Here is an 18919-nt window from a genome sequence, read left to right on the forward strand (position 1 = left end):
TATAGTCTTGTCCATCCATATATTTAACACCTTATTTTTAAATGTCTCTTTCCTGGTTAAAACGTGGAGATTATTATTCTCAGAGGTGATGAGGAGATGATTTGTACAAGTATGAGGGCAGCATTCCATTAAATCTTCAAATAAGCTCTGAAAGGGATATAAACTCGCTTTGTTGTGAGTGCAGTTGAATCTCTTCTGTTCTCTTCTTTTGCCAGGAAGATATGAGTGGCTGGAGTGTTTGATTCTATATATAACTAGTTGATGTCAGCTGGATGCCAATTCCTTTGAAGAGGATCAGCCCCCAGTTTGCCTCAGCACTAGGTACCATGCAGATCCAAGCACACGGGTAGAAACCATCCTGGACCAGGCAGGTCATCCCCATACATAACTAACTCCTGAAGCTTCAACTAAGGAGTTGAGATCGCTTTTTTCTGCACCAGAAAACAGTAGGGTAAGTGTATTGTTTCCTGAAATATTTTGACATTGTCTGTCCTACAAACTGTCATACAAAGGACATTTATGTAATCTCTTGACTCTGCAACTAAAACAACGTTTATTTGTTTATTTAGGCAGAAATGCACCTTCTTTAAGATGCCAGAGCATCTCCTTTACTTCCTCAAAATCTTTATTTGATTGACATACACCAAAATGTAACATTACTGAAATAATAAACCAAGATGTAATTAAAATACTGGTTATGAATTTACACCCTTTACTATAATACGTAGATGTGAGAAGGCCTAGACCACTGACACTAATTTTGCTACAGGATTTATGTAGCCAACTCAAAGCCCATTCCTTCTAATCTTCTGCCCATCAAATCTCCTAACATCTGCCTGCAAGAAGAACTGCCAGTGCACTTTGCATCGCTAGAAGTGCAGCATTTCTGAATCAGAGATAACTAACTTCGTTATTCAGCCATTCTAAACAGGCTGGTAGAAATTAAAGTTGGCTGAATCGTGCAAGCTGGCTCTGCAATGTAAAAATGTGTTGTTTTTTTTCAGCAAGGAAAAATCGTATCAGAAAATCACAATGTTATCACATTCTGCCATGGTCAAAGAGAGGAAACAAGCAGCATCAGCCATTATGGATGAAATACACAGAAATGGTATAGCGTTGAACCCAGCTTACTGTATATGCAATGTCCTCTAGTCCTCTCTAATATATTTTTTTTAATCATAGAGTTTAACTCTCTTACAGCTTTGTCTCTGGGTGTTTTGCCATAAATAATCTTGTGGGAGTATCATGCTGCCTATGGTAACTAATCCTTTTGTAGTTGCCTCTTTTCATTTGAAAGCTATTTTCAGATGAACAACTGCTGTGGAGGAATGAAGTAATCTAACAGCTGATGTACATTCTGCTAGGATAGCCTGTTGGAATTTTATTTGGGCTTAATAACATGACTTCATTCCATCTTGAAAGGCTACCATCTGAGAAACATGCTGATCTGTATCCTCTTTATTTGCTCTTTCTTTTGCTCGGGGTTTTTTTTTCTATGAATGATAAAAAAAACTCGAAACAAGTGTTACATCTCTGTTCCTTCCTCTATCTTTGCAACTAACATATTTTACTAGCATTTGGTAATTCTCTCTAATGCGCAGCCACTGATTGTTCTTATCTGAAGAAATTTTACTTTTCTATTGTTGTACTGCTGAAAATGTGGACGCTTAGGAGAAGGCAGTCTGATTTTCTAAAGGAGGTTCTTAAAATTACACCTCTAGCATTACACCTTAAGAAGCAATTAATTTAGTTGGGAATACAAGTACACTTGGCTTTCATTAGGTATGTGCTGGATGCCTTTGGAGATCCTCCCAATCCTCCCCATGAAGACTGTTTTACCACCTACGTAAAAGATAATTTTTAATAAGTGATAAGTATACCTTAAACCTGACTGGAAAAAGCAGGGAGATCCAATAATACTTAGAACTTATGAACACAATATCATTCACATGGAAAAAAAAATCTCTGAATGCTGAATTCCAGTACTGGAAATCTTTTTGTGGGCTTTTGCTCCGAAGAATTCAGGGATTGTCTCTTCACTCACTCGCTGACTCTTGTGACTGCATGAAGAGCAGGACAAAAGGCATAACTTTTTTAGTAAAAGAAGCTATGGATTTCAGCACCTGGTCCCAGTCCTTCTGGTATTTCCATAGTATTTTTTTGCTGTAATTTCTGTTCCTTAGCAAATCTCTCTTTTCTCTTTCCATTCTCCACTGCATGCCAGTCAGCCCTTATAGATTTCATGCAAGTCCACTATTTTTTTGATATTGTAAACCCATATATGCCTGAAATAGCCTGCATGCAACTCAGGGCTGAAAAATTCCAACTGTCTTTCATCTGGTTTTTGGACTCAAGTATTTCACATGGTAAATGTTGCAATAAATCCATCGTACAGTCCTTGAAATCATTGCTGTCATTGGATAATCTGTGCTGGTGTATGGCATTTGTCTCACATAATCTGCCCTTTTTACTAGGAATGTATTATCAGATTTGCTACTGAGTCTAGATTCAGACACATAGAGATAACATTTTCTACAAGGTATGCCATGATGTGTGGCCACTAAAGGCAATATTATCTCTTTAAGTGTACATTCTACTTTTGCATCTTCTTTGGATGCCTGGGATTTTATGTTAAACAAATTATGAAATTCCATGAACTGTGTCTGAAAAGAGTAAATTCATACCTCTACAGGATCAGTGAAACCAGCTAAGAAACAGGAAAACCAAAATTGTTATCACAAAAAGCATATGCTGCTTCTCTAGGACCAAATCTGAACAGCTCTTGGAAAAATCAAGGAGAAATCTTTTTTTTTTTTTAATGGCAAATTTTTGCTCTATTTTTTTCCCCCAAATTGTTAATTCGACAAGCTTAACCTAAGATCTAGAAGGGCAACTGCTGTCTTTTTGGATTTTGCATCTCTTTTAGTAGTGATGGTCCTACACCTGGTAGCCATGTGAAAATGAAAAGTACTATTCCAACCAGTTCCATGGACCCACTAAATTCTCCACTGTCAACAGAGGTAGAAAGTAACAGAAGATTGATGTGGCTCACAGAAAGCAAATCTACTGCAATATTATTTTATGTCTATTTTATGAATATGCATTCAGGTAAACATGAATCTCAAATTCCTTGTGAAATGATACTCATAGCAGAAACAGCTGTTGATAATCAGCCAAGTTTTTACCATTGCCTCAGTGATTACCAGTCATACAGTAAGACTGGTAATGACTGAAAGACCCCTCTCCTGCTGGCTTGTGGGACATGACTACAGGTTTTAGGGAAGTTCAACATGTCATAAAATGCTGCAGAAACAAGTACTAACTATAAACACTCCCACGGTTTCAGAAGAGAGGCTGCAGTCAGTGTACAGATACTGTGCCCTCCTTAAGCCCTTGGCATTTCAGTGGCAGACTTGGACTAATCATAACATTTCTAAGGCTACTTGGCAGAGGTAAACATATGTAAATACTTATGTATAAGGAAGATCTTGGAGTTCCTCAGGTTAGCTTTCAATTACACTCAGATCTCATGTTCAGTTCTATACTAGTCCTTAAATGCATTCTTCAGTAGCTACATGATTAACTTCTACGACATAGTTTTAAAAGTCTTATTTCTGATGCTACAACAAACATACTATCTGGTACTCATTATTAAAATTTATCATCCATATTAAGGTATTGAAAAGATTGTAAACTGGGAGATTAAAGAAGGATTAGCCAGTGAATACAGAAGGAACTAGATAAATAATTTGAAACACAGTCTTTTATGATTTCACACAAAATACAGGAAAGACTTAGCAAGAACAAATTAAGAAACAAAGCTAAAAGGTTAACGTTAGGGTTAAACCATGAATTCAACTTCCAGTAGTCATTTACTATGTCCACTTAAGACATGGACATTCTCCTTCTATCATCCTCTAAATGTCCTCGTTTTCTCACTCCTCTTCACCTTTTCTGAGCTGACACTGAAACAATCCCTGGACACATCATAAAACTAGACAGATGATTAGATGTTAGTTGGCAAGGGATTCAAATTAACTTCACACTTATGTTTTTGGGATGCTGCCTGGATACACAATAGTACACAGCTGTGTGTTACAAAGTACCTTGGAGCCTTCAGTTAATATTAACAAGAACAGTATGTATGTAAGGGAACAGCAAGGCCCAAAATAGATAACATCCAGCATGTTCCAGATAAACAGAGTTGTTTGGACTGAGACCTGCAGCCATCTTGGCAACCCAGTCTCTAAGGATGTACATACTGCCCACTCCATGTGCAAAGAAGAAAAGCTTTTTCTACATGACAATGTTGCTGATTTAAGGGGTAAATTTCTTACTGATATAGACCCATCCAACAGTCTGTACCCCTCCAGCAATGTGGATAAATGATACAATCAAGATAGGACTTGTGGGTCTAAATTTCAGGCCACAGGTCAATAACTAGTGCATTTATCTTAACCAGAAAGCCCCAAACCTACCACTCTCACTGATATGGCTATGCTGGGCAAGCTGAGTAATTTTCTTCCATGTTAAGAACTCCCTGGTTTGTTGTTCTCTCTTAAATAACAGAAGGTTGTTAGGATTCTTTGCACACTATTTTTAAAGCAGAAGTGCACACCCTGCCTCACCACACAGCTTGCCCTTGCTCCAATTAAATCTACTGCAAACATTCAACTGAAATCAGCATGGACACAGGTGGACCAAAGGTGATGCACTGCAGGGCCCACAGACTTATTTGATTTACTATATGGGCAACTCTTGTCTATACAGGTTCAGCTAAATAATTAATATACCTGCCTCAGTTAAGCTTTCCCATGTCAGAAAATCCCATTGCTTTTCCAACACCTAATTACTAGGAGACATATGCCATGTTGAACGTGCCATCAACTCATAAAGAAACCCTGGCTATGCAGTATTAACACTTAATATCACATACTTTCTGCACTTAATCCATGTGTAATGTTAATCTTGAACTGGGTTTCCTACATGCTTACTATGTATATTTTAATTTCTTTTTAATTAATTAAAATATAGATCAAAGTTCAGAATTCTGTAGACCATGAGAATATATGAAGAACAGAATATCTTATTATTAAAGAAATAACAGAAAGTGACTTTGAACAAGTGGATCAAAGAAACATAGTCTTGAGGTTTATGAATAACTGAGGAAAACAATTTAAATAAAATGATCAGTATTATAGTAAGTGCCATAAGAACAATTTTCTTTCAAATTCTGGGTTTACTGTGTGATGTAATTGGTTTTAGTTTTGTTAAATTCAACAACCTCCTAAGAATAAATAAACTGGTAGAAAATTATTTGTTCAACATTGAAGTTACTGGATTCTAAGGTTTAAGCAGGTCTGTAGGCTGAGGATGTCTAGTGAGCAATGAACAGCTTGCTCCTTGCCACCAGCATTCCAGCATTCCAGAACATTACCACAAAGATGACCAAAACGTCTTCTCGTATAGGGAGCTCTCCAGTTAAAGTCCAAATGGATCTCCCCTTTCCCTGCTTAAGCATCATACTTCTCAAAGCCCCCAAGACACAACTAAAAACAAAGATGGAATTTCCCCCAAATATTGAATAGAGTAATATTGCACCTAATAATTCAATTTCTCTTGAAGAAAATTAAAACCAAAATGTTCCTGGAAGTATGTTGTAACCACTTATTTGGGCTCTCATTTTCAACACCTTGAGCTTTACTTTGAAAGCTCCTTTAAAATAATTTTGAATACCTTGTAATAGAGACTTTCTAATGCAAACTTCTCTTAAAGTACAAAATATGCCCTGAAGTTCAAAAGCAAGTATAATATTAAAGAAAAATTGAAAGTCAAATATTTATAAGGAATAAGCAAGTGGCATAAAACAGGTTACCTGCTCATCTGTCCAAAGCAGGACATAGAAAGTTAACTGGAGGTTTGATATGTGAACCCTGGAGTGTTCCTGGTTTCAGCAGAAATCAGTTTTAACTAGTCTGCTATTATAGATGCTGTGTAGGATAATATTTTGATAAGCTGAATGTCATTCAACTGAAATAATTTTGGAGTTTGAATTGTTTAGCATCTTCAAAGAAACAGGTTTGTGTGCTCAATATTATGCCTCAAAACTTTGGAAGAATGATTAATTTCACTAACATCATATAAAACTATGCTGTGTTAGATAAGTGTGCATTTGCCTGTTGTTGGATGTCAGGTGTAGAGTATGCAACATCAGACACTTAAGAAAATCAGAGGTATGTATTTATCCATTGTATTGCAGTTTCACCTGGCTTAGACCTTGGAAAAAAGGTCAGCACCCCCAGAGACATCATGGTAGAGGAACTATCAACACTCAGCAACAGAGGGGCAAGACTCTTCAAGAGGCGTCAGCGGAGATCTGACAAATACACATATGAAAATTATCATTATGTAGCAAACAAGCCAAGAAATGTGAGTATTTTATTTCCAATAGCAGAGCTGAAATCTCCAAAATTCTCTGTTTGATGGCTGCAAAGGTAAACGCATTTGTAATTATGTGGCCTTTACATTTCCCATACACAAAATTAACTTTACTGATGAAGAAAAGCATGTCTTAGTATCTTGTGTCATAAAACAGCTTCTCTATTTATTTTTTATGGTGCTGATATTTCAAATTTCTTTGGCCACTTACTCAACAGAAATTAAATTACACAGAAATGAACTGGAATCGTGACAGAGCTTTGATAAATCTGCACCAAAAAAATCCCATAGAGAAAAGATGAATAAGTCTAGTGAATAACTCTACACCCAAAACTGTTATGAGAGCACTATTATTTTGTAGCCTGTATATGAATGCTGTTGCCCTAATATCTCACTCTGTTGCGTATTAGAAGCTGCACAGATAAACTATGAACAGAACACTATCAATCTTGTCAGAATTTGTGTTTCAGTACCATGCTTTTGCTGTGAAGCCTGACAGATCAGTTCCCTTCTAGTCTACTTTTCACAAGTACATGTAGAGCACACACACTGACAGTCAGTATGACATTGTGACATGCAAATGCACAATGCCACTTTGCTTTCTGTTCCACTCTCTTAAATGCCTATTTAGCCACCACTGGCATTGTCTTCATCATCTTTCTGATTTTGCCTGCCAAAAGTCTTTCTAACATACTTCAGGATGAACAGAAAATATTTTGACTTGATCTTTTTATTCTTTCAAGTTTAAACAAGTATTATTTGTTTGCTCTCCTACTTTAAGAAACTCTTCTCTAAAACAGTCTATATTTAAGTTGCTTTCAGCCTATGTGTCATAGCTAAAATAAGATTCTGACTTCTTATGAGACTAATTATCTATTTATGCAACAATGATTAAGCCTTTCAATGTTTCCTTAGAAGTGATGACCTGATAGGAGGGTGGAAAATAACAGCGTATCATGAATCTCCAGAAAGTGACCTGCACTGATGTTGTTATTTCTATTACAAATAAAGGAAAAGAAAATCCCAAACAAAAGCAATTCAACAAATGTAGGGAATTTTCAACTGATACAGGAAGAGACACTTTGAAGAGTCAGTGCTTTGAAACTCAAATGGCTCAAACTTGCCAGATTTCTGGAATCTTTGGGTAGCATGTGTGCTCTGTCTGGCACGTAACAGCTTCTAGCGTCCAGTAATCCAAGGAACATGTTTCATAGGCCCTGCAGCCAAAGTGCCCATATCTGCTCTTTGCTTTGAACAACACAGTTCAGGTACCCAGGTAGATTTTGTGTTGATTGGTGTAAGCAGCAGATGGAATGAACTCCCTTCATAGACTGCATATCAATATTGCAATACCCCCACCCTTAGGAAAAGGTCAGATAATTCAGGAAGATAGTTATAAGGCTTCAGGAGTTATCTTGGCCCAGTTCCCAACACCTCTAATCCTTTTAATAAAGCATCCACACACTGTAATGGAAACATTTACAACTGTGTTGGGCTATCATTCCTATCACACACACACACACACAAAAAAAAGAGTCATTTTTTGCCTATACTGTAGGAGAGTTGTGGCTAGCAGCCAGAGAATCATGGGGTTGCTACCCTGCACACAGGGCATCAGTCCGCAGGACAGGATGCCTTCAGATAGGATATCCTGGGTCTAAGATCTGGGCTATAAAGGAGAATATCACTCCAACTCTCAGAGGGAATCACAGAGTCTTATTCGTTGTTGTTGTGCTGTCAATGTTTATCTCTATTTGAATGCAGCGTGGAGAACCTATCCAGAGTGTTAAAATGGATGGCCTCAGCGTGGAAGGAATTCCCCAGCATGCCCCAATGACACCTCCTAATACACCTGATCCCCGCAGCCCACCACACCCTGACAACATTGCCCCAGGTAATATATCAGTTTACAGACATTAAATACATTTAGTTTGTGCTTCACAGCAGAGGAAGGACCTCTTTATAGAACTATTTAAGTAAGAAACAATAAATTCAAGTCATATAAACAGGCACAACCTCCCACAGAAATGTAAGTGGCTTCTGTTCATTTTTAATGGTTCAATATGCCTTTGTACTACTTCTCCCCAAACTGAAAACATACATTAACATGAAGACTACTGCTGTATTTACTGGTCTTATACACACTGAGAAACAGACCCCCAGATTTAAACCAAATTAATAGACTGAGTTCTCTTTGCCAATTCTTTGTTTCTAATATGCAACACACTGCTCATCAGACTTAAAGTTATCTATTGTAGTTTAATTAATTACCCATAAACGCAAGTCTGAAGTCACTGTAAGTTTTGCTGAAAACCTTTGCCGAGGAGCAACTTGAAAAGGGATTTGCCTCTGGCTGCATAAACTGTTCTTTTTTAAGTCCTTAACTGTGAGGGCACTGTTGTCTTTATTTAAAGCAGTGAGCTACAAGAAAGCCTTAGTTTGTATTCTTTAAAGCCTAGAGAAGGCTAATTTGTTTTAAATAATTTATTCAGTGATATAGCCCTTCTTCCTGTTTATGAATTATCCATGAGCAGACTGGGGTTTTCACAAATTCATTCTTTGTTCAGAATTACTCAATGCATGTTTTGTGCAGACCTTTTGTAGTCTATGTAAACTGGGTCAATGCTACTCTGTTAGTGACTGCTAAGACTCTCTGCATCCATTGGCCACATACAATGCAAACAGAGGTAATTTCCATTACCGAGACATGATAGAAATCTTCAAGCCTTTCTTTAGGCAAAATGATCTGGTAAAAGGAGTAGATATTAAAACACAATGGGGTTTAAGCATATAGAAGGAAACAGTATTAAACAGCTAGATGTAGTTGAAGGGTAAAGGAGCAGTATAGATTTCCCTTGGTTTTCAAATAAACAGTGGAACTCGTGTAACTCATATAACTGGTTAATCCCTCACTCATTTAACCAAATCTTTATTCCTACCATATTGTACTTTATTTCTACATATTGTAGAAGAAATCACACTGAGTATGGGATTTATTTAGTAAAATTTTGAGCAGAGCCTGATCCTCAGATAATTATGCAGAGAAAGCAATTGATTCTTCACTTTTTCCAATGATGAAAAGGGCCATGGAACCAAGTAGTTAGGATATGGTAAAAGATCTAAGGCAGAGGCAAAGACAAAAACTCCACTGTGATGAATGTGATTCTAACTCCTTTTAATATTTTATTCAAAAATTCACCCAAATACTATAAAATTATCTTAGTCTCTAACTAAAAGGATGCTTTTAAAATATTCTCATTAATTCAGCCCAGAGTGTGTAGATCTAGTTTCAAACAAATGCTCATAACGATAGTAGCAAATTTATACAAAACTAGATTAAACTTAGCCTCAAAATAGGGTGGAATCCTTTGAGGCAGCTATCTAAAAGACTGCAAATTCTCCCTGCCAGCTTTCTGTTTCTGGGTAGTTGATCTGATCCAATCGTTCATTTCGCCTTACTGTGAAATGATGGTCTGTTACTCTCTAGTTACACAGGACAGTGCTGAGGAAGCAGAATAAGCAAAGTATTATTAAAATGGTTTTGTCTTTGTCACCCTGCAGGATATTCTGGACCACTGAAAGAAATTCCTCCTGAAAAGTTCAACACTACTTCCGTGCCAAAGTATTATCAGTCTCCCTGGATAGAAGCCATTAGGGATGACCCAGAGCTGCTGGAAGCTTTATATCCTAAACTTTTTAAACCTGAAGCAAAGCCAGAACTGCCTGACTACAGGAGCTTTAACAGGTAATTCTCAATGGTCACTGAATTTTATAGTGCAGAGAAAAAACACTATGAAATGAAACCTTTCCACCAGCTTTAAAAAACCCTACCATCTGTATTTGCAAGTCTATGCATAAACATGAACATGCACATATAGATCACAAGTGGCAAACACTAGCCTCAAAGAGGAAATCACTCTCTTGCTAAAGTATGGACCCAAAATTAAACTGCAGAAACAGGAATGTAACATTCAATGAAGGAAAGAAAGAAAGAAATTATCAGAATCCAGCATACTCAATAAATGGGAAACATGCACTATGGCAATGCTTATGCTTCCTTTTATTTTTTTTTAATACAACCCACATAGCTTGTTTTCCAGCTAGTGATAGTACAGTGATCTTTATCCCTCAACCAGTCCCTCACACCAAATAATTAGCAGATTGAATATTTTATTGCACTTAATATTTTTCTATCTTCAACAACATTTGGTAAATGTTTTGATGGAGAAAACATTATAAGCAGACTTAAAAACCATTTAAAGTAGGATGGGTTCTGAGAGTGAAGTTATTTACACCGTAATTGGTATACTAAAGCTTTCAGCTGAAGCTCCAGATACATGGGTAATATTTGGATTGGAACTATTTTGGAAGTTCTAAAACACTTCCTTACCAATGTCTCTTGCTTTCATTCATACCATTCACATTATCTTCATTTATTGAAGTATGAGCCATTTTTTCTCTAAATCACCCCTGCTGAGTGCCAAACAACTAAGCCAAACCAAAACCCTTCCTCAAAACACTAGAGAGTACCCCATTAAAAAAGAAAATGGCTCATGACAATATAAACTTAGAGAAAAACACCTCAAACATCAATTCTGTTCCTGCACTTGAGGTGAGCCTCAACTATGAGTGTAAGGACTAACAAACTGCACAGTTCCACACAAAAAAAAGGCACTGCAGACACTAATTCTGACTTCCTGACAGCAATATACATTGCCATGACAATAATTAAGCCTGTGTGGCACACTCTTCTCAGCAGACAAAATAGCAAATACAAGTCAGAGAGATGCGTCACAGCTGCTAACACTGGAACAGTAGCAGCATAGTTTATGTACTATGGTTATTGTTACCAAAAAAAATCCCCAAACCAAAACAACAAAACCCACCAAAGATATATATGCATGGAATAGAGACAGAATCAGTTCTCCCTCTCACAAGAGAGATTCTGAGTCCAGCATATGAGTTGTTACTGTGAAAGACAAAATCAGAGATGACACAGAGGCTCCATTAACAGGGAAATAGTATCTGATACCATCTTGAGATAGTATCTGATGGCTTCTTTGTGGATTTTTAGCTACTCCGTGGTCCCATATTCTGTTATTTGTCCTCTTACAATAATAACTGTTTTGATTTCTTTCTATGCATATTTTCTCTATGCATGACATGGTAAAACTGTAACTCAGCACAGTCCAAATTTCTTGCAGATGAGAGCATGCCAATAAGGGAGAGGTCAATAGTCTCCCTGTCATGAAGATCTACATCAGGCATACACATCCAGATCTAGCCTGTGAAACTGGTAAACTCAAACCACAAAGCACACAAGTACAATCCACCACAATTCTCATTCTCATGGAAAAAAATCACATCCAGAAGAAAACAGATGGATGCTTAGTGGATCTAGAAAAGCTGTTACACGCAGTACACTCAGATTTATGCTTTCTAGCAAGAAGAAGGATCAAAAAAAGATTTTGAGAATGTCCAATATCAAACTTCAAGATACTCTCAGGGAGGATTTTAGACCCATAACTTAGCTGTCCACACTCCTGAAAATGCACAGGAGAGTGAGGTGTCAGATAATGGGATTCAAAACAGAGGGCACACCTCATGCCAAGCTAACCAACAGAAATCACTACCGAGAAGACTAAATGTGATTTAGATTTCTCTTTGCTAAGGCCATCAGCACCTAATTCTGTCTCCATATGAGCAGAGATGTCCACTTTTACAAGCAGAAGTCCTCAGACTGTTGAGAATCCAAATCTTTTGCAGAACATTTCTCATCAAAGGCATACTGTTAGTTGATACAGAGATTGAACAATAACAGCCATGAATTTTTAGTGCCTTGGTATGCTACTTTGCTCAAAACTTGCTGCAGTATCATATTCTGTATGTTTTCAAACATTTAGGAAAAGGATCATTAATTAGAGAACCAGAGACAGAACTGCTGTGAGATAGGTGAAGCTACGATGAGGCAGATGTGAGCATTTGTATAAAGAAGTCTATGGGCTTTGCACATAAGGTGACAGTCTCTTTGGACTTGTGTGTCTAGATTCTACTAAATTATTCTGTGCATCTAGGTCACAGCACCCTTGACTTCTTTAATTGCAGTCTTGTGAGAGAAAGAAAATGATACTGCTTTAGGCAAAGTGTGATATAATGGTACCCTTTTGTTATCACTGAGGGTTTCAATCAAGGCTTTCTATCATGCTTTATCATTCACTCAAGTGCCATTATGTTTGCTCTCCTGCAAAACACCAGTACAGTCATCATTAGTCAGGAAGGGGTGTGGTTAACAGCAAGTGTAATGCATAGGACTCCCACAGCAAATGGGCCTGAGATTCTTTCCAGTCCGCAGTGGTAGCTGTTAAAACAGCACTCAGACTTTACAAGCCATACTCAAAGTATATTCAGCACTAAACTGCATCAGACTTTCGTCACTGCCAGCAATAAAGTGGCTACTCTGAACTCTGTAAAACTGTAATTTTTATAACAGCAGCAGAATCAGAGCTAGGGAATTTGTAGAGGGTTTTAGTTGGTGTCTAGCAGGCATTTTAACCTATGATGCTGGCAGGTCAATGAGGGAAAAAGCAGTGCAGCAAATGTCGGGCACATTTGCCTTCTGATGCAAGGCTTTGTGAGACAGCTAGCAAATAGTTTAACAGCACTAGATAGAGTGCATGATCAGAGAAATTGGGTAAGGGGGATCTCTGAAGAGACGTCATATCAGGCTACCCTTCCCACTTCTAGATGAAAATGAATCCTTGGCAGCAGAGAAATAGTACTGAACAGAGCCATCCCATCTAATTTTTTCTTGGAGATTAATTCTTACTGGGATTGAAGAACTAGTTACTGGAGATAATTTTTTTGCCTCTTTTGCCAGTGTGGAAGCATCTAGTAATCATCTATGGGAAAGAGAGCATGAATCTACATTTGTTGAGTTGCAATATTCATTAAATTAGTACTTTCATTCTATCTGCTTTCTTGGAGCTGGATAAAATGTCAAATGTAGGATTATGAGTAACCTTCAAAGCACTACATCTTACTCACATAAGACAAGCAAGTCTGACAAGTTCTGCCTCTCCTAGCAGATAAATTCTTGCTCAGCTTTCTCAATTCACAAAGACTCCCATTTCAAAATCACTATAGGAATCCAGTCCATCTGGACTGGGCTCTGCTTTTATTGATTACTGGATTCTGCACACTACTGGAAAAACGCTGAGTTCCAGATCCTCAAAGGAATTTTGGGTGCTAACTTGAAGTGATGTGAGATTAGTGGAAGCTTTGTGCTTAGCCAGTTCCTTAGCACCTAAATAGCTCTATGAAACTGGCATTAGCTCTTGCATTAAGCTACCATGAAGCTCTGTGTATTTTTCAGGGTCAGGTTCTTTGCTCCTATGTCTCCTTTTTGCACCCAATTATCAATGAGCAGAATGGCAGTCTCATTTTGAAATGTGAAACATGCTTTTTTTTTTTTTGGATAATTATGTCATTGAAGGTGCTAATTCTTCGGTTAAAATATATTTTCAGACATATTAGCTACAAGTAGTCTCTTATGTTGAGACAATATAATGTTCAATAAGAAAGACTGCAAGAAAATAAAAGAAAAAAAATAAAAGAAAAAATAAGTTAAAAAAGAGAATTCCTGCTAAAACAACAGCTAAAAATAAATGTGATGTGGCCTGCTATTGTTAAATTATGCAGCTACTTTTTAGGAATATGCAAAATGAATATTAAACGAGTTCTTACACTTCCTGTTGTCATTTCCTATGGCTCTGAACCAGCATTTCCACCCTTGTTATGAGCAATGAGTACTGGAATTTGTTACACATGACTTTCAGGCTTCTATGCAATGAATCAGACCTCAAGTGATACAGTTGATGTGTGCACAACACAGACCATTACAACACCATGCTGTCAGACAAGTTGCTCCTCACAAAAATACACTGCTGCTGTAAAAGAAAATTAACATCTCTTACCCAATTACTGTAGTTTCCTTTATGTTGATCATCCTGTGATTCTGTCTAGGTTGTAGAAATGCACTGTTCTCTGAAACCAGGCAATATGTAGGGACTACAACATTTTTCCCAAATAAGATACTTGAATGTCCACAAAACACCCTCCTGTTTCTGTTACCAACAGATACATGCTGTATTTCAAACCCAAAAATACTACAAAGAGGAAGTTTTACACTAGAAGAACTGTTTTGCATTTTATACAGTTATCATTATTCTGTTCATATCAATTATCCCTTTAACTTACATATTGATGAAAATTAAGCATTGCAGCGATGTGAGAATGTGTATCTTAATTAGAGCAGCAATTAAAACAGTCTTTATTATCCTGTGAGATGTAGATCACTACATTCACTTTGTGCCAATTACCAAGCAATTATTTTTAATCAGTATCACACGGTATCCAATTTGACATCATGACCTAGAAGACAGTTTCACAAGAAAAGCTTGATACCACAGGCACGCCGTATAAAGAGTTTCCGTTGACCTCAAGAGAGTTTAATGCCTGGACTGTCTGCTGCTGCAAAATCTTGTCTCATCTTCATTTGAGAAACAGTTTCAGAGCTTAATCCAAAGCAGTGCTCTTCTCTCAGTAAACAAGCATGCCCAGAACTCTCATGATTTTTATATCTTACAGGATTGACCCTTTGGAGTTAACACCAATCTCCTTCAGCAAATGCTGCCTGTACTGAAATTCAGTGAATTATCTTTGTAATGACACAGCAGTTTAATTTCTTTTAGGTCAGGGATTCATTTTTCTGCATTAAGCTCTTCTTTTGTGTGTGTGTGTGTGTGTGTACTTAATTCTCTAGAGGTTTTGTTTTATCTATAGCTATCTTGCTGAAAATCCTAGCCAGACCTTAAAATTATGTCTCTTACTTTCTGTTGGTATTCATTTCTCTAGGCTTCTGCTGTCATACCTGTAAATATCTACCAGCAGAGCTCTCATTTTATATCACACAAAACCTGGTGAAATTCCATTTCACTTTCTCTTGGTACAATGTATCTAGTTTTGCAGAAACCTGGTGCTCAGGTAGCCCAAAAATCTGACACTTTCAACAGGAAAAATTATGCAGCTGATCAAAATGCAGAACACATACAATGTGCTATTTGGTCACACTTGCTTATACAAAGGAGTCTGGGAAAATGACAGGAAAAAATGAGGTTGCTTATTCTTTCAGCCTAGAAACCTGCAAACACTGAAGAATCATGGGAGGTATCTGGAAATACTATTGGTTTAAAATATTTTCAAATGTATGAAACAGTTCATGCTTAGTATTTTTTATCTTCTAGGTTTTGTGGTTTATTGCCTGAGGGGACATTTACATTTAAATAACATGAAAAATACTGGCAGAAGACTAGGGGCCAGTTCCAGTCAGTGTTTCAAGGTTTAGTTACATAAACATTTTCTTCAGAAACAAAGCTGGTGTACAAAGTCCTCACCCATTTTCCTCTTTTCCAGCGCCTGCTGTGTTTGGCTGTTTCTTTCTGCTTCACATTAGGCTTTACTGCCTTCTCACTTGCATTGCTACAGCTGTTTGAGCATAGTGATATAAACCAGATTGCTGAAATAATGTGGATTTTAAAATGCTCCTTTGTTTTGAAGGTGTTTTGTTCAACTCAGAACATGAAAGAGATCCAAGCTTATAGCACAACCCACATACATTCTAACTGGTACAATATGGTGCTGAAATACAGGGCAGTGGGAGGAACAAGCAACTAGGGGCAGCAGAAAATGGGGTGAGAACTTCATAAACTAATTACTTGTTAGAGAGAACGTGCTGAACTGAGTTTTCAGACATATCAGCTTATCACCAACAAACCAAGTTTAGTGACTATGACTCACCAATGAGAAAATTTTCTTGAAACATCTTTTTCCCTTGGCTTTTCTGACCATTTCAATTTTGACAAAGGCTGAAGGCTTTACCTAAGGGGAAATAAATTAGATTTTAAAGAGAATTTCCTAGAAAAACAAAACACTTTCCCCAAAAGCTTGAAAATGTATACAAGGAAGTATATAAAATCTGTCATTAAAATATTTTCTATTCTTTTCAGCTCCTGGGAGGAAAACAAGCATTTTAAAAATCACATTTTGCTTTTATTTCTCTAATATCTGCAGAGTTGCCACTCCTTTTGGGGGTTTTGAGAAAGCATCAAAGCTGGTTAAATTCAAAGTACCAGATTTTAATCTACTGATGCTAAATGATCCCAGATTCATGATCCTTGCCAACCCTCTCGCTACCAGAAGATCCTTCAATAGGACTCCTAAAGGATGGACATCAGAGAATATTCCTGTAGTGTTCGTTCAGCCTTCAGATTCCATTCAGCCTTCAGATTCCAACACTGTTCCAGAAACAGAGGATCTGTGAGAGAAGCTGCACTCTGCATCATACAAAATGCTGAATGCTGTACATCTATGTATTTTTGGTCCAAATATTACTAAAGGCTACTGACAATGCTTTTCCTTGGCAGCTGGGGTATAAATAATAATGCCTGATGCGGTGTCTCTTTTCTGGCACATAGTTTCATCTGTAAACATAATATAAATAAAGCAATTTGTCAAACATGGGTGAGGTATTTTCTATTTGTGTTTGCCTGTCTTATTTTCCCACTTTTATTTTCCAAAGTCTTTGCCTGTCATTTAAGAACGAGTGTATTAAAAAAATAATGACACTATTATCAAAATGCTACTATTTGATTTCCTAGGTATATTGATTATGGCAAAACAACCAAGAAACACCATGACAGTACACTCAGTGCACTCCAAGTATTGCTTGATCAAGATAAGCTCTGACAAATCAACCTTTTTTCCCAATCCTGTTTTCAGCCACAGTTAAGAGCTTTGTCATTACTTCAGTGACAGCCAGTTTAGAGCCTTTTCCTCCTTTGTGACACTTACTCAGCTTTAATTATGGATGTTAATATCCATGTCACCTGGAGCTGTGTACAGAAAATGCAGTAAGTTTGGCAATGATGAATATTATGTACTGGTATGAAAACATGCAGAGGTATTTCCTGGGTAAGTCTGGAATGATTTAATCACAACTGAAAACTCACCAATGGCTGGTTATGTTAAGCATACCAAATTAGTACCACTGAGTTATGTTACCACAAATGCTTTTGTTACTGGAAAGACATTTCACAGACCTATTCTCCTGCAACTATAGTATACACTGGGACACAGAAGCATGTGAATTTCCTTGCTCTTGATACACTGTCAAGCTCTGATGTTTTGGAAATACAAGTATCAGAATCTAACTAAGCATCTGTAAATACAGAAGGCAAAAATCTGTCAGGACATGCTGGTTTTCAGTGTCACTTTTCAGATTACAACTACATTCTAGCATGACACAAGCTTCTGTTCAATAACTACTTGTTTTGAAATGCCTTCATGTTTGAGAAGTATCCAGCATCTGCAGGTTGGACACTTCCTAACTTCAACCAGCAGGCCACTCTGATACACCCTAAGTGCTTCTCCAGGGCATTATGATCTCTAAGCGTGCATGCAACATCCAAGAGGCTTCTAAGTATCTCAGATACTAAATTATTATTTAAATCAGAATATTCATAGATTTTGCAAGCTCTATGTCAATACGTTTATCCGAAAGTGAAGTCCAAAGAATAGGACAATGGTAAGCAAATACAATAATGTTTTGTCCTAATATTTTCCTTATTAATTGTTTTAGTGGTGTTGAGCTACAAAAGCGAATATTTCAGAAAGAAACTCAACATCTGAAGATGAGAACAGTAGAGTGAGATTTAAAATATAAAGATTAACAAAAATTTTGTCTGTATTTTTGTGGCTGAAATTTGTGTCTGTAGAAGTGGGTTCCCTGTTTCAGGTATGCTTTTAAGGTAGGTACTTTGCAAAGGAAACTCTGTCATCAATTTTCTTTGATTTACTTTGTCACACAAACTGCACAAATGAATATGCAAGTCCTGAACGTATCTATAAAAGAGGAAAAAAATCAATGTCATTGACTGAGAACACTTTCCTAGCAAGGGATTAGTTTGGGGACCTTAATTGTACATGCGGGACAACAACTATATGGACAATGACATAAATGTTACTTCTTCAAGGCTAAAAATGCAACAGCTAAAGAAAATAAATTACAGTGAGAAGCAGTACATAAACATTCCTAAGCCCTTTTGAACAGAAATACAAGGAAATTGGTGCACAGCACATACACAGTGAGGACTGTGAAGAAGAGATACATAATTTTATGTCATACTTTGTATATATAACCTATACATGCAGGGCGTGCCACAACAGACGTGATGGGAACTGTAGTTTCCTATACATAAATGGATCCACTGGCACAGAAAGGGCTCAGCAGGCTTAAGATGTTTGCAAAGTACTGAGCTTGCTATGCATGTGTTCAGCTGATGGCCTAAATAACAGCATTAGATGTGGCAAATTCTGCCTGAGATATCTGAAATGAACTGTAAGAGTAAAACTGGTAGCTCTCATT

General features: G+C 37.2%; 1 protein-coding gene across 2 annotated transcripts; it reads left to right on the forward strand.

Moving 5' to 3' along the window:
• The first annotated feature begins 304 nt into the window (after positions 1 to 304).
• MYOZ2 (myozenin 2) lies at positions 305 to 17011 on the forward strand. Of its 2 annotated transcripts, XM_064149880.1 has the most exons (6): positions 305 to 451; positions 1005 to 1108; positions 6260 to 6429; positions 8203 to 8332; positions 10000 to 10183; positions 16567 to 17011. In XM_064149880.1, exons 2-6 carry the CDS (start codon positions 1033 to 1035, stop codon positions 16814 to 16816), a joined length of 810 nt encoding a protein of 269 aa, XP_064005950.1. In that variant the 5' UTR covers positions 305 to 451; positions 1005 to 1032; the 3' UTR covers positions 16817 to 17011. The 2 variants fall into 2 exon arrangements, with proteins under 2 accessions (XP_064005950.1, XP_064005951.1); XM_064149881.1 differs by lacking the exon at positions 1005 to 1108.
• Positions 17012 to 18919: the final 1908 nt, after the last annotated feature.

This window comes from Pogoniulus pusillus, chromosome 10 (assembly GCF_015220805.1).
Source record: "Pogoniulus pusillus isolate bPogPus1 chromosome 10, bPogPus1.pri, whole genome shotgun sequence".
In the NCBI taxonomy this organism is placed as follows: Eukaryota; Metazoa; Chordata; class Aves; order Piciformes; family Lybiidae; genus Pogoniulus; species Pogoniulus pusillus.